The 16659-nt window shown below is 42.4% G+C and overlaps 1 protein-coding gene across 2 annotated transcripts in view; it reads right to left on the minus strand.

Moving 5' to 3' along the window:
* Window positions 1-16659, minus strand: part of ipo13b (importin 13b) — a 135854-nt gene extending 119195 nt beyond the window's left edge. For both annotated transcript variants that reach the window (XM_080195449.1, XM_080195448.1), the window contains exon 1: window positions 15942-16659. In XM_080195449.1, coding sequence (XP_080051575.1) covers window positions 15942-16004 — 63 coding nt within the window. In that variant the 5' untranslated portion in view covers window positions 16005-16659. The remainder of the gene's footprint in view (window positions 1-15941) is intronic.

Raw genomic sequence — 16659 nt, forward strand, 5'->3', positions numbered from 1 at the left:
ATCTCTACAATGAAGGAACAGCACTCCAAAAGCTTGTGATACCAAATAAACCTGTTGGACTTTAATCTGGTGTTGTGAGACTTCTTACTCTAAAAAATGGCAGAGGTGCGAATATGATGATTTGAAGTCTGAGTTCACCACAGACAGAATCACAGGTGTTGCAGATAATTCACTCTCTTGGTGACTAGTGGAGTGTCCCAGGGGTCGGTGCTGGGGCCTCAGCTATTTACCATTTATATAGATGATCTGGAGGAGGGAACCAAGTGTATGGTGTCGAAATTTGCTGATGACACCAAGATTGGTGGAACGGCAAATTGTGCGGAGGGCGTGGAAAGTCTGTAGAAGGATATAGATAGGCTGGGCGAATGGGCCAGGGACTGGCAAATGGAATTTAATGTTGGCAAGTGTGAAGTTGTCCACTTTGGTAGGAATAATGGTAGGAAGGACTATTACTTACGTGGCAAAAAACTGCAGCATGCGATGGTGCAGAGGGGCCTCGAGTCGTTGTGTATGAGTTGCAAAAACCCAGCCTGCAGGTGCAGCAGGTGGTCAGGAAGGCTAATGGGATGCTGGCCTTCATAGCGAGGGGGATTGAATATAAAGGTAGGGAGGTCTTGCTGCAACTGTACAGGGCACTGGTGAGGCCGCAGCTGGAGTACTGTGTGCAGTTTTAGTCAGCGCACTTACGCAAGGATATTTTGGCCTTGGAGGGAGTGCAGAGGTGGTTTACTGGGCTGATACCGGAGTTGAGGGGGTTGAACTATGAGGAGAGGCTGAATAAACTAGGCTTGTACTCGTTAGAGTTTAGAAGAATATGGGGAGATCTCATTGAGACGTATAAGATGATGAATGGGATGGATAGGATAGAGGTGGAGAGGCTCTTCCCGCTCAGAAAGGACAGTAGGACTAGAGGGTACAGCCTTAAGATAAAAGGGGGGGCGGGGGGGGGGAGCGCAGTTTAGAACGGAGTTGAGGAGGAACTTCTTCACTCAAAGGGTGGTGAATCTCTGGAATTCTCTGCCTGTTGAAGTGGTGGAGGCTGCCTCGCTAAATATATTTAAGACGAGGGTTGATAGGTTTTTGATAGGCAAGGGGATTAAGGGTTATGGGGGGAGGGCGGGAAAGTGGAACTGAGCCACGACAGATCAGCCATGATCTTATTGAATGGCAGGGCAGGCTCGAAGGGCTAGATGGCCTACTCCTGCTCCTATTTCTTATGTTCTTATGGCCTCCTATAAGCTAAAGACTATCCTACCCTGGAGAAGGCAATCCAGCGAGTTAGACTGCCTGAACTGTACGAACAACACAGGACCATTCTAAGAGGAAAGAACATTACTTAGGGCAGGAACCAACCCTTAGTCCACCATATTATATCACAAAGGAGGCCATCCGAGTCAAGGAAAGCAATTCCTGAACCGCCCACCACAGCAACCTTACCAATGCTGCAGTATGAAGTTAACTCACAGGAAAGATCAGCATCCTGTGAGCACTGACAATGCTTCCACTACAACCAACAGGAATACTTTGGTAAAACCTCAGCACCACACAGACATCCTAAAAGTAATCTATGAAGTTGTTACTAAAAAACCTGAAGACTTACAATCATTCTTGGGTGATATCAGGAAATGTAGTTCTTCATTTTGGAATATTTGGTAAATGGTCATCTGACAAATTTAAATTAGATTCAGAAGCGAGCATTACAGTCCTGTTAGATGAATAATCATGGTTCCAAGGCCTTTGGATTTGAATGATGGACACACCACGTTATGGAGCAGGAGGAGGAGTCCAACTCCCAGTCATTGGCATGATCCTTAAACCACTGAGATATGGCAACATTGAGCTGATGTTATGTTGTCTAAAAATTAGCCTCTTTCTTCTGAGCACAGATGACCGAATAGCCCTTGATATCCTCCAGGTTGCAGATGTCAAGACTATCACTGTTATTAGCCAACCAGTGTTTGACCTTGCTAAGTTCTCAAACACTGAGTATTCAGACTCTGATTTTACCTGCAATCTTGTCTATCATCATCATTCCAGGTCCTGTAAAGTCCCCGATATTCAGACTAACCTATTGTATACAAGATACCATAGCATCTCCTGTGGAAAAAAAGGTACCAGAGAAGGTTCAATGGTCTGAAGAGCCTCTACTTCCAAACATAATAATGGTACACTTGGTAGATGCACCCAACACTGTACGCAAATGGCAACCTCCAGCCAGCGTGCCAGAACTACAAGGGAGGCTGGAGCTTCATAGTATCAACAACAAAAAAAAGAGGCAACGATGCTATGTCAAACGACTCCTTCAAATGTTCCCAAGTTCACATTTAACAAAAGATGTACAGAGAATTTCAACATGGTTAAATAACTACAAAAATTCTCCAAAAAAAATACACATCCTCCTTGTACTTGCTAATTGAAAAGGGTTAATAGTCATACAAGTTTAGAAATCACGCAAGCTGTTATGAAAAACAAAGGTCTTATAAAAGCCTTCACAAACTGGCACTAAGGTCATTAGTCGGGGCATGGCTCATTAAATCAGATATCTGTAACGAGGGAGAGAGGGAGTGATCCATGAGCTGGATAAGATGAAGGCAGGTAAAATCGCCAGCTCCAGTACACCCCTCCCCAATGAGTTCAATGCATTCTATGCCCTTTTTGAGCAAGAGCTCAGTGAGAGCAAACCCTCCATCCCAGAAACCTCAGATGAACCTGTATCCGAGGTCACCAGTGCCAACATCAGAATAGCCTTCTCAAAGGGCGACCCACGGAAAGCAACTGGCCCAGATGGACGAGCGCTCAGGTCCTGCATGGACCAGCTGGTGGGGGTATTCACTGAATCTTAAACCTCTCTTTATACCAATCTAAGGTCTCTACCTGCTTTAAGACGACGCCATCATCCTGATACTAAAAAAAAAGCCAGGCGGCATACCTTTATGATTATTAATGATAATGGTCACCTCAGCACTTCACTGTACTGCAAGCCCATGAATAACCTCACAATGCTCCATTTCTCCAGCTTCCACCCTAAACACGTTAAAGAAGCCATCCCCAATGCATGAGCCCTCCATATACACAGGATCACAACAGATACCTCCAGACGCTGAAAGATGCCCTCATAAGAACAGGATATGGCACTTGACTCATCAATCGACAGATCTGACGCTCCACAGCGAAAACCGCACCAATAGACATCTCCTCAGAAGACAACACAGAACACAGTGGACAGAGTACTCTTCTTCATCCAGTACTTCCCCAGAGCCTTCAACATGTCATTGACGACAACAAACATCTCGCCAAGGCCATCCCTACGCCCCCACTTCTTGCCTTCAAATAACCGCACAACTTCAAACAGACCATTGTCCGCAGCAAACTACCCAGCCTTCAGGAGAACAGTGACTACGACAACACACAACCCTGCCACAACAACTTCTGCAAGACGTGCCAGATCATGGACATCGATGCCATTATCTCACGTGAGAACACCACCCACCAGGGTACACAGTACATACACTTGCAACTTGGCCACCATTGTGTACCTGATATGCTACAGTAAGGGATGTCCCAAGGCATGGTACACTGTCATAACATCTGCATGGTATCCCGAAAGGATGAATGAACACCACTCAAGACTGTTCTCTTCCTGTTGGGGAACACTTCAACGGTCACAGGCATTCAGCCTCTGATCTTTGGGTAAGTGTCCTCCAAACTGGCATTCGCGACACATTACAATGCAGAGTTGCTGAGCAGAGAATGATAGCCAAGTTCCGCACACAAGGACAACCTCAACGGGGATCCTGGGTTCTTGTCACACTGTCTGTAACCCCCAAGACTTGCCTGGGCTTGCAAAATCTCACTAACTGTCCTGGCCGGAGACAATAGTCATCTCTTTAACCTGTGCTTAACCTTCTGTATCTTTAAGACTTGATTACCTGTAAAGACTCGAATTCCAACCATTATTTTGTAAATTGAGTTTGTGTCTTTACATGCCCTGTTTGTGAACAGAGCTCCTATTCACCTGATGAATTGGCAGCACTCCAAAAGCTAGTGGTTTGTGCTACCAAATAAACCTGCTGGACCTTAACCTGGTGTTGCGAGACTGCTTACTGTGTTCACCCCAGTTCAACACCGGCATCTCCACATAATGATTATTGTCCAGTGGCTCTGACATCCATCATTATGAAGTGCTTCGCAAGGTTAGCCATGGCACAAATCATTCCTCCCTCCCAGACTGCCTAGACCCACTACAGTTCGATTTTCACTGCAACAAGTCCACAGCAGACCTGGCCCTGCAATTAACCCTGGAATATCTAGATAAGACATCCAAGTCAGCCTTCTATTCATAGACTACAACTCAGCCTTTAACACCATTATCTCTACAACATTCATCTTCAAATTCCGTGGCCTCGGGCTCAACTCCTCCCTCTGTGACTGGATCATAGACTTCACGCAAAACACTTCCTCAATACCTTAACAGCTTCTGCTGGTTTAAAAAATATTAGAAGCAACAAATACCCAAAGTGATTATGCAAAAATAAAAAATTATTTATTCATGAAAATAGTCCTTTCCATTCATTAAGCAAATGTTGATGGATACTACACATTCTGGAAAGGAGACCTCATTTTAATAGCAATGGACACAAACTCCAATTACATACCCTCACCAACATCCATTTTGTGTTCCGGTAATTAAGCTTACATCAGATATCGAATATAAAACAGAATCAGAGTCACAGAATTCTTACACCATAGAAGTAGGCGATTCAGATAGCATGTCATCATCCACATGGAACTTTCCTGTCTGAGGTTTAAGACTACATCTCTGTACACAACAGCACAGGGTCGCTGAGCAGACTGATAGCCAAGTTCTGCACATGAGGACGGCCTCAACCGGGATCTTGAGTTCATGTCTCACTATCTGTAACCCCCACGATTTGCCTGAGCTTGCAAAACCTCCTCAACTGTCCTTGCTGGAGACAATACACATTTGTTTAACCTGTGCTTAACCCTTTGTCCACTCACATTGTCTGTACCTTTAAGACTGATTACCTGTAAAGACTCGTATTCCAACCATTAGTCTGTAAATTGAGTTTGTGTCTTTATATGTCCTGTTTGTGAACTGAAATCCCACTCACCTGATGAAGGAGCAGCATTCCGAAAGCCAGTGGCTTTTGCTACCAAATAAACCTGTTGGACTTTAACCTTGTGCAGTCTATTTAACTGCAGCATCAGAACATAATTCTGTTGTCATTCAGCAAACTAACTTCTAACACAGGTCCCTGAATAACAATCAAAAGTAGAAACGATACCTAATTTTATGTGTTCTCAAATCCAAGGATTTTAAAAAACTGAAATGCCCTACCTTTGACCAGACTGGCAACAGAATTGGAATCATCACATTTGGAAGTAACAAAAGCAAGGATGGGGATTGCATTTGGAGATAGAGTAAGGTAGGAAGGGATATTCATCACAAGCAGCTTAGAACATATAATCATGGAATCCCAACAGTGCAGAATGAGGCCATTCAGCCCATCATGTCTGCACTGACTCTCCGACACAGCATCCCATGCAAGCCCACTCCCACCCCATTCTCTTAATCATGCATTTACTTGGTTAACCTCGTCCCCCACCCACGCCCCACGCCCCCCGCCCCCCAAACCTACACATTTTGAGACATTAAGGGACAATTTTGCATGGCCAATCCACCTAATCTGCACATTTCTGGACTGTGGGAGAAAATCCACAAAGACACGGGGAGAAAATGTAAACTCCATTCAGATAGTCACCCAAGGCTGGAATCAAACCCACGTCTACTGTGAGACAGCAGTGCTAACCACTGTGCCACAGTACCACTAAGTATGGAAGAAATACAGCACTGAACGGACCTCATTTAGATTAGTGTTCAATTTTAGTATCCTTCCTTATTTTCCTTGGAGGAAGTTCCATGATGATTCACCCTTCTGAAAGCTAAAATCAAGGGACCAAATTACAATGTGAGATTGGATGAATTTAAAATAAAGTGCCATAGAAATAAGGTGAAGTCATGGAGTCATAATGCTTCAAAAGGAAGTTATTCGGCCTATCGAGTCTGAAACGGCTCTGTGGAGCAATCCAGTCAATCCCATTCCTCACTCTATCCTATAACCCTGCAAGTTTATGTCTTCCAAATGCTCATCCAATTTGCTTTCAAAATCATTTATTGTCTCTGCTTCCACAACGCAGTTGTTACCATTCACTGTGTAAAGAAATTCTTCTTTTTATCCCCTTCGCATCTCATACCCAGAGCATTAAACCCGTGTCCCCTTGTCCTTGTAAAATCAGTTAATTAGAAGGGCTATATCTGTCTACTTCATCTAAACTTGTCATTATCTTGTAGACCTCTAACAAATTTCTCCTCAATCTCCTTTGCTCAAAAGGAGAAAAGTCCCAGCTTCTCCAAGCTGCCTTGTAGCCAAAATCCCTCATCCCAGAACCATTCTGGTAAATCTCCTCTGCACCCTCTCAAAGAATAGTGACCAGAACTGGACACCATAGTTGTGGCCTAATCAGAGCTTAATAAAAGCTAAGTGTAACTTCCCTTAATTTGTATTAAATGCTTCCAATTTATCTTTGATCTGATTGCAGTGTTATAAAGGAAGAAGGAAATTCCTAAGAGTAGATGGGGCAGATTCTAATTTCTGATAGGGGAATGAAAAATAAGGAGCAGGATATTAGAAAGGGAATTCATTAAAACCTTAAAAGGACTGAGAAAACACGGAACCAAAATTGGAGAAGTTCATAGATACAAGGTCAATTGAGATGTTTAAGAACCAGTTAGATACTTATTTAGGAAGCATGAAAATTAAGAATAATGAAGAAAAATAAAGAACTATGGTGGCAAAGATGATAGATCAAAACTGAAAGCACTGAAGATATTTTGGTACACACTGGTGTGCACCTTGATCACTAAATTATTAGTCATACCCTCAAAAAGACAGTTAATATAGGTGATGTGATAAACTAAGGAGAGAGCTCACACGACACCACATTATAATTAGTCCAACAGGTTTTTTGAAATCACAAGCTTTTGGAGTGCTGCTTCTTCGCTAGGTGCCTGATTAGTAAGTTTGCAGATTTCACAATGATTGGCTGGGCAGCTAACAGGGAGGCATAGTGTCTTGGACTACAAGAAGATACAGACGGAACAGAATGGATGTTGGCATGTTTGTCCTTAGATCTCTGAAGGCAGAACGACATATTAGAAGGGTGGTGAAAAAGGCATATGGGACACTTGCCTTTATCAGTTGAGGCATAGATTACAAAAGGAAGGAAGTCACGTTGAAGTTGTATAGAACTTTGGTGAGGCCACAGCTGGAGTACTGTGTTCAGTTCTGATTGCCACATCATAGGAAGGAGGTGATTGCACTGGAAGGGGTGCAGAGGAGATTCATCAGGAGGCTGCCTGGGATGGAACATTTAAGTTATGAAGAGAAGTTAGGTAGGCTTGAGTTGTTTTCATCGGAGCAGAAAAGACTGAAGGGAGACCTGATCAAGGTGTGCAAGTTTTTAAGGGACATGGACAGTGTGGATAAGGAGCAGCTGTTCCCCTTAGTTGAACGGGAAGTCACAAGGGAACACAGTGAGGGGCAGGAGGTTTAGTGGGGAATGCGAAGAAATACTTCTTTATCCAGAGGATGGTGACGGTCTGGAATGCACTGCCTGGGAGGGTAGTGGAGGCAGGTTGCCTCACATCCTTTAAGAAATATCTACATGAGCAGTTGGCACATCCTAATATTCAAGGCCACAAGCCAAGTGCTGGTAGACGGGGGTTAGGTGGGAGTTCAGGTATTTCTCACGTATTGGTGCAGACTTGATCGGCCAAAGGCCCTCTTCTGCACTGTACGAGTCTATTACATCAATTACAAAAGTCGGGAGGTTAGGCTTCAGTTCTACAGGGTATTGGTAACATCACATCTGGAGTACTGTTATTTAAGGAAAAGTGTAAATGTGTTGGAAGCAATTCAGAGAAGGCACACTAAGCTAATATCAAGAATGGGTGGGTTGTCTTATGAGGAAAGGTTGAAGAGGATGGATCTGTATACACTAGAACTTAGAAAAGAAATAGGCAACTTGATTGAAACCTTTAAGATCCTGAAGCGGAGAAGATGCTTTCTCTTTCCAGAGAATCTAGACCTAGGGGTTATCGTTTAAAAATAGGGGGTCACTCATTGACGACAGAGATGCGGAGAGATATTTTCTCCGAGGGCTATAAGTCTCTAAACACTCTTCCTCAAAAAGGCAGTGGAAACAGAATCGTTGAATATTTGTAAGGCAAATGTAGAAAGATTCTTGATTAACCGGGGGGGGGGGGGGGGGGGGAATAGGAACAGGTTACAATCAGATTAACAATGATCTTATTGAATGACAGAGCAGGCTCAAGTGGCCAACTCTTGCTTCTAACTTGTATATCAACCAAGTTCCTGCTACTATACCCCATCTTGTCATGCCTACTAAAAGCACACTTGCCTAGATATCAACCAATTGCATGAGCACTCAGCAGCAACACCTCAAAAGCCTGTAAATGGTAAGCAGTTAAGAAACTAGGACAGTCTTTTTCCCTAACAACCAATTCGGAAATACAGCTTTTAAATAAAATGTTTGTTATAGTTAAATTTTCTGAAAAAAAGTGCTTGCTTTTCATCTGCTCCCCTCAAAGATGTCACTGTTCAGAAGAAATAGAATGAGGGCATTAGTTTAGCATACAATATGATACCTAACTTTAAGTGAAAAAGAGCACTTTGTATAGAAGACTCTCCCTTGCATAAAAACAAAATTTCTCACACAAGTGTAGTTAGAAATGTCTTGTGCCCTGCAAATGGCATGGCAAATTTACCCAGGGACCAAGGAGGTCCCAGATTTGATTGCCAGTTTGTTCTAATTTAGTTCATTTCAGCTGGGGCAGAGAGAACAATAATCTGAAATTTTCAGATTCAGATTGAGAAAAATCGCCCAAGCTCCAACATTTCCAACAACAGGGGAACTAGCTAGGGTAAATGCATGGGGATAGAGCCCGGGTGGGATTGTGGTTGGTGCAGACTCAGCTGAATGGCCTCCTTCTGCACTGTACGATTCTACTGTCTATGATCTATGGTCTGATGAAAATAGACATGTGGTTATCAGGCAAGGACAGATGGGCCCTGTTACAATGTACCCACAGCCTAGCAGAACTCACTACTGTCAAGACTTGCACATCACTAATGATTTATGTGAAGTTTGAGGATAGGTCATTTATCCATAGATCTATTACTTAGAAGAGTCAGTCAGAAAATGAAAAAACGTGAATATCATATCATAGAATGTTTAAAGCCCAGAAAGAGGCCATTAGGCTATGTTTGCGCTCGCTCTTTAAGGGAACAATTCAGAGTGTTACTCCCTGTAGCCCTGCACATTCTTCTTTTTTAGATAATAATGAAAAATTAAAACTAAAACTATCAGCAAGTAAAAGTCTAACAGCATTGCAAGTGCACCTACACCATAGGAACTCCAATAGTTCAAAGTGGTGACTCACCACCTTCGCAAGGGCAATTAGGGACAGACAATAAAGGCTGGCCTTAACAATGCCCACATCTCAAGTGAATAAAAAACTTAGCATCTAGTTACTGATTTCCAGATGCATTTACTTCCACTCTACTGTTCAGCTGATATTTTAGGAATCACTGAGTCAGAGTTAGCAAAACACAGGCAAACAATAATTGTGCTACTGCTCATTGATAAAATCATTCAGCTCTCAGATCAGTTTTTGTACTTTATTTCAGAATTTTAAAAAATGGGTCAAGTAGATGAACACTTTTCTCCTGTGTGGAAAAAGCAAATTACAGTCCACAAATATTGTTCAATCTAAAGAACTATATAAACTAATTGGCCGGATTTCATAAATCATTAGGTGAGATGCTATTTATGATGCAACTGTCTCCTACCCATAAGTCCACTAAAATTTAGCTCAGCCAGATCAATACACCAGATTTTGCTGCTGTTAATGATGAACAATGGTGGATACATTAGAAACAAAACTCAAATGAATGGTCTAAAATTGCAGCTAAAATGTTAATTTCAGTGAGCCGACATCACGCAGTAGCACACAATCACAAACTGTGTAGGAAGCAGAACTGGGTTGCTTTCTTCAGTGCGCACAGGGAGGCACAGCTTTCCAAAACAAAGCTGTGTAACAGTCAGATGACCTTTTCAAAACAATATTTATTAATTCCACTGCTAAAAAGACATATGAATAAAAAGTAAGGAACAAATAACCAGCCAGACAAGTACATTCTTAAAAATCATTGGATCTTTAGTACAACTAGGAGCAATATGGATCAGTACAAATTAAAAATATGGGGAAACCAACACAGAATCAGCTTCTCAAATCCTATGTTCATTAAAGTCATCTATCTCAAGGCCATTTAGTTAATTTTTTTTAAACTAAGTTACAAATGTGTATAGCAGTATAAACTAGAAAAGTAAACATTTTAAAGTTGCAGAGTACAATATAGATATTATTCATATTTGAAAAGATTAATATATTTACACTGTTCTCATTTTATTAGCTGCTTTAACATACTGATTCTCATGATCTTATACCCAAAAAAAATGACATTTCTGTATCTGCTTCTGTAATTGTTTCTCTGCTTGTCCCAATTCTATTTCATGGTTTGGTGAAGAAACAACCCCACCTTTAGTCATCTGCTTTCCACTCTTGCCCCCTTCAGACTTCACCTAACTTTCGTATTGGAAGAAGATAGCTACCAAAGCCTTCGCTTAAGATTTGGGAAAAAGCAGAGGTGAAGGCTGAGAAACAGTAAAACCTAGAGTGGAGTGAAGAGAATGACTTGTAATTATATAGCACTTTATACAGCCACAGCAAGTCCCAAAGCATTTTACAGCCAATGAAGAACTTTTTGAATTGTAGCCACTTTTGTAATGTGGGATCAACACAGAAAGGAAAAAAAGTAATTTAAATTATGCCTTTCCCAACCTTAGAACATCCCAAAGTGCTTTTTCACCAGTAGAGACACCATAATATAACACAGTAGCTAATTCATGCACAAAGTTCCCACAAATAGTTTCAAATTAAACAGCCAGATCTGTTTTAGGTTTTGATGGTGGGACAAATGTTGGCTAGTGTAACAGTAAAACACCAATGCTTTTCTTTGAATGTTGTGGAGATGCCAGGGTCAACCCTTCTGTCTATACCTAGCCTCTGGCTGAAATGAGGTCTGTAGCTGAGTAGTCTTGGGCAAACTAACAGAATATAATGTTGGTTATGGGTGAATAAGTGCTGCTCTATAGTTCTGCTTAACAACTCCTTCCATTGCTTTGCTGATGAATGGGAGTAGCCCGAGAGTACAGTAATTAACAGCATCGAATTTGTCTAGCAGGACGTACCTATATGATAAAAAACATAGAATGGTTACAGCACAGAATAAGGCCATTCAGCCCATTATCCCTGTGCTGGCTCTCTGCAAGGGCAATTCAACCAGTGTCACTCCTTTTCCCTGTAGCCTGTTTTTAGATTTGATTTATTGTCACGTATTAGAATACAGTGAAAAGGATTGTTCCTTGTGCACTATATAGACAAAGCATACCACACATGGGGAAGGAAAGGAGAGGAGAGAGTGCAGAATGTAGTGTACAGTCATAGCTAGAGTGGTAGAGAAAGATCAACTTAATGTAAGGTAGGTCCATTCAAAAGTCTGATGGCAGCAGGGAAGAAGCTATTCTTGAGTCATTTGGTATGTGTCCTCAGATGTTTGTATCTTTTTCCCGATAGAAGAAGGTGGAAGAGAATATGACCGGGGTGCGTGGGGATCTTTGATTATGCTGGTTGCTTTTCTGAGGCAGCGGGAAGAGTGGACATCGTCAATGGACGGGAGGCTGGTTTGAGTGTTAGAATGGGCTTCATTCACAACTCTTTGTATTTTCTTGCGGCAAATATACCAAGCTGTGATACAACCAGAAAGAATGCTTTCTATGGTGCATCTGTAGAGGTTGGAGAGAGTTGTAGAAAACATGCCAAATTCCCGTAGTCTCTTAAGAAAGTAGAGGCATTGGTGGGCTCTCTTAACTATAGCGTCTGCATGGAGGAATCAGGACAGATTGCTGGTGATCTGGAAACAGGAAGCTCGCAGCCATTTCTACCGCATCCCATAAGAACATAAGAAATAGGAGCAGGAGTAGGGCATCTAGCCCCTTGAGCCTGCCCCGCCATTCAACAAGATCATGGCTGATCTGAAGTGGCTCAGTTCCACTTTCCCGCTTTCTCCCCGTAACCCTTAATTCCCTGGCCTACCAAAAACCTATCTACCTGTGTCTTAAATATATTTAGTGAGGTAGCCTCCACCACTTCAACGGACAGAGAATTCCAGAGATTCACCACCCTTTGAGTGAAGAAGTTCCTCCCCAACTCCGTTCTAAACTGCTCCCCCCTCATCTTGAGGCTGTGCCCTCTAGTCCTGCTGTCCTTTGAGCGGGAAGAATCTCTCTACCTCTACCCTATCCATTCCTTTCATTATCTTATACGTCTCTATAAGATCCCCCCTCATCCTTCTAAACTCCAACGAGTTTAGAATCCCCATTGATATAGACAGGGGCATGCCCTCCACTAAGCTTCCTGAAGTTCGTCTTCAAAAAACAATTCTATTATCTTTCAAATAGCATGATTTGAGTGTCTTCATCACAGTCTCAAGTACTGCATTTCAGATCTTATGTTTTCCTCAGGTTGCCATTGTTTCTTTTGCCAACCACAAGTCTGTCTCATCAGGTTCTCAATCCTTCCATGAATGAGAATCGTTTCCACCTAGCTACTCTGTCCCAACGCCACATGGTTTTGAGTACCTAACCAAATGTTTCACTGTCGGGCAAATGTTAGTGCTATTGTTGCATTCAAAAGGTAAGCTAGGGTCAGAGCTTGATGGGGACTACAGGCCTTCAGCTAGGATGTTTTGGGAAACAATTTTTACTGTATGCAGTGCACTCAGCCATTTACTCACATCTCAAATCAAATTGACTAAAGACTAACAAATTATGAGGCTGAAAAGGATTATTGGAGAGATGGTTGTGAATATTTCAGCTCCACCATCAATGAGGACAGGGATGTTCATGTAGCCTTCCCCTTCTACCAGGTGCCAAATTGCTCACCATCGTCCATGACTGAACGTAGCACAATTGCAGAATTTTCACAGTGCATTGGTAACAGGATAGTTTAGCTCTGTTTGTAGTAGGTTGCCTCCTTTGTTTAGCAAGCATGCAGGCCTCAATGGTAGCGTCAACAGTTTGGCACCTCATTTTCAGATGTGCTCTTGTGGCGCTCCTGCCATGCTCTTCTACACTCAGTGAGCCAAGATTAGTCATATTGTCATGGTGGAGGAAAAATGAGGGATATGCAGAGGCATGAGTTTATAGTCTGCAGTAAAAGAAAATTTAGCTCCTGCTGTAGGCTCACACCATCTCATGGATGCTTAGTTTTGCGCGGTTAGGTCTGTTGTTAATCTATTCCACTTAGCACAAAGAAATTGCCACAAAATATGGTGGAGGGTGCCCTCAGTGAGAAGTACAGACTGCTGGAGGAAATGACATTCTTCTACAATCAGAAAGCTGACACTGGAACCAACCCAGTGCAATCCCACTGAGCAGCACTAGGGAGGAAGGAATTGGAGGACAAAGATGTGGTCTGTCATAGCAATAGCTACAGAGAGGCCAAAGAGAGAATAGTCACTGAACATGCCATGTGCAACTTTGATTAGAGCCATTACAGTGCTGCAGCAGGAATGAAAACACAGGGTTACAGGAAAGATGAACAGAGATGTGGGAGATAACATTTTCTAGGACTGAGAGGGAGACAGACTGAAGATAGGCGGTAGTTTGCAGAGGAGTAGAGAGGGGGGCAGGGGGGCCAGAGAGAGACAGAAGAACAGTCTTTTGATGAGATGAGAAGTTAAAAAGAAAAAAGAAGGTATTGAAGAAAAGGAATCATTTACAATGTCACTTAGCAAGGAAGCATGGAAGGGAAGCTGGTTGACTTGGGGTTGTATAAAACAGAGATTACAAATAGTTGAGCCTGAGACAGTTAACGGGGAAGTGTGGCATTTGCAACAAGTCAAAACCATTCGCTTCTGTCTTTCCAATGATCAACTGGAGGAAATTGAAACTCATCTAAAATTAAGTATTTGTAATACCTTTGAAAGCTGCAAACCGACTGGGCAAAATCTGTCCTTGTCGCACTGGTGTTTGTGCATCACCCCCTCCCACAGCCCTCCAGCACCCAGATCCTCAATTCCCAAAGCTCTTTCACCATGCCACCTCCCTTTCTTCTTTTTACGATCATCTTCAAAATTCAAGTATTGGGCCAAATCTTTGGTTAGCAATCATTTTTGGCTTGCCATTGTTATTTTGATTGAAGCTTTGGAACAATTTTTTTACATTAAAGTCATGAATACAACTTGTTGGTGTTTTTGGAACTGTCTAGTTATTTATAGCCATGAAAAGCTACGCACATAGTTCAAGGGGTAACAAACTTAGTGGGCTGCACAGTGGTCAGCACTGCTGCTTTACAGTGTCAGGAGCCTGGTTTCAATCCTGGCTTGGATCACTGTCTGTGCTGAGTCTGCACATTCTCCCCATGTCTGTATGGGTTTCCTCTGGTTTCCTCCCACAGTCCAAAAGATGTGCTGGTTAGATGCATTGGCCATGCTAAATTCTCCTTCAGTGTATCCAAACAGGTGCCAGTGAGTGGCGACTAGGGGATTTTCACAGTAACTTCATTGCAGTGTTATGTAAGCCTACTTGTGGCACTGACAAATAAACTTTAGTCATCTTTTACTTAAAAAAAAAATTGGTAACATATCTTCCAGATATGTCAATCCCTTTTAGCTAAACTAGATTAGCTCTGGAGGTAGGCAAAGATCACGAGCCAAATTTGGATCAGAGGATGAGATCAAACCATACAGAGAATCTGCCTAAGGACAGAAAAACCTTCAGAGGTCTACACATTTCATTGGAATCCAAATGTGAAAAATACAGATTTAAAACTCCATTCTGTCCTAATTACACTTTCCTTGTCCTAAATCAGACTCTTCTGACCTCAATTTCACATTGTTTTTAACCCCACACAGCCAAGATTTTATTTACCCCAATCTTTGCTATTAGGTCAGCTTCAAGAATCAATAATTTATGAACATAGCACAACAAACCATGAAAAATGGGTTGGTTTACACAACAATTGTTACTCCTATCTCAAGTAATCCCATACAAATGCTATTAAGAAAACATAGGGGCGCACAATAAAGGATTATTTTCACAAAAAGAAAATACGTTGACAAATAGCTCAATATTGTGAAAAGTGGCCCTATTAAGTAGCTTTTAACAAACTTCAAATATACAAGCATGCTTCCAGTACGATGTGCTTAAAAATAATTGTTTACTATAAAATGATACTTTCTGATAAAGACAAAAGTGCATTCTTCCCCAGTAAGTATTTCTGGGTCCATTCTGGGATCTTAGCTTCAACAATAAAAAAAATTACAATAAAACACGGATGCACCTGTATGGAATAACTAATAAATAATAAGTAATAAGAATAAGTAATAGCTTTTACGTTCAAAACCAACAAGTTATATGTATTTACATATCAAAAGCTTACCTCCAGTAAGTGTCAAAGGTAACTTGTAAATGATACCATATTACAAAATAAAAATATTTTCAATCTGACTACAAAAGTCACGATCCTTGTTATTACTAACTAGGTAAAAAGACAATATTATGTTTTGTTACATTTGTGACGAGGCTTTGATTGAACGAGGCTTGTCAGGTAATGATTTTAATGTGCCTACCCGCTTACGAGTTCACAGAAACCATAATAAGATGACGAAGGGGTACCATGTTACAAATAAATGAAACTGGCGTGGTCTTCCTACCTTTTCCACATTTGCTACTGAGTAATCTAAATTATCTTCGCTCTCTCCTCTTTCACGATCCATTATCACAGGACTGAGGAGGGGAGAATATTACTATTGTTGCTCTTTGCCTTCAGTTTGCCAACAGCTCTGTCGTGATGGAGGTGGAAGGGGGTCGGGGTGCTTGTGGTGGGGAGGGAAGGGGGGGGGAAAGGGGAGGGATTGATGACAGTCAGGATGACCCTGTACCAGTTCTGGCTTCCCTCCACCGCAGGATGACAGCTGAGGCAGCCCTCCCTTTCCTCCTCCACGGACCTCCTTTGTGTCCTCCGCCGCCGCCTCCTCCTGACGAGTTAAATGAGCAGGGAGCGCCGCATCATCCGCCTTGAAGAAAAATCACACCCTGAGCAGTAACAATGGCGGTTGCCTCGGCAGGCGAGCGGCTGCACGGGCCGAATCGCTGCTCCCCAGCTTCAAATTGCTGGCAGACACCTCGGGGCCTCCAGTGACAGATCCGGGAGGAGGAGAAGGGGGGCTGGCTGCATCCAGGGCGGCTGCGCACTCGCACTCTTTCAAGCCGCGTGCCGCACAAGCAAAAGAAATAAATTTGGTTTGAGGTATTCTAAAAATGCAGAAACTGTCCTTTTTCGGGGGAGGTGCGGTGGGGAAATAAAATGCCAAGGCTCGCTGGTGTTAAACCATCTGAGGGTCCACTTGGTATACCCCAACAGAGCGGGCG

This window comes from Carcharhinus amblyrhynchos, chromosome 9 (genome assembly GCF_965287045.1).
Source record: "Carcharhinus amblyrhynchos chromosome 9, sCarAmb.v2.hapA, whole genome shotgun sequence".
Taxonomy (NCBI): Eukaryota; Metazoa; Chordata; class Chondrichthyes; order Carcharhiniformes; family Carcharhinidae; genus Carcharhinus; species Carcharhinus amblyrhynchos.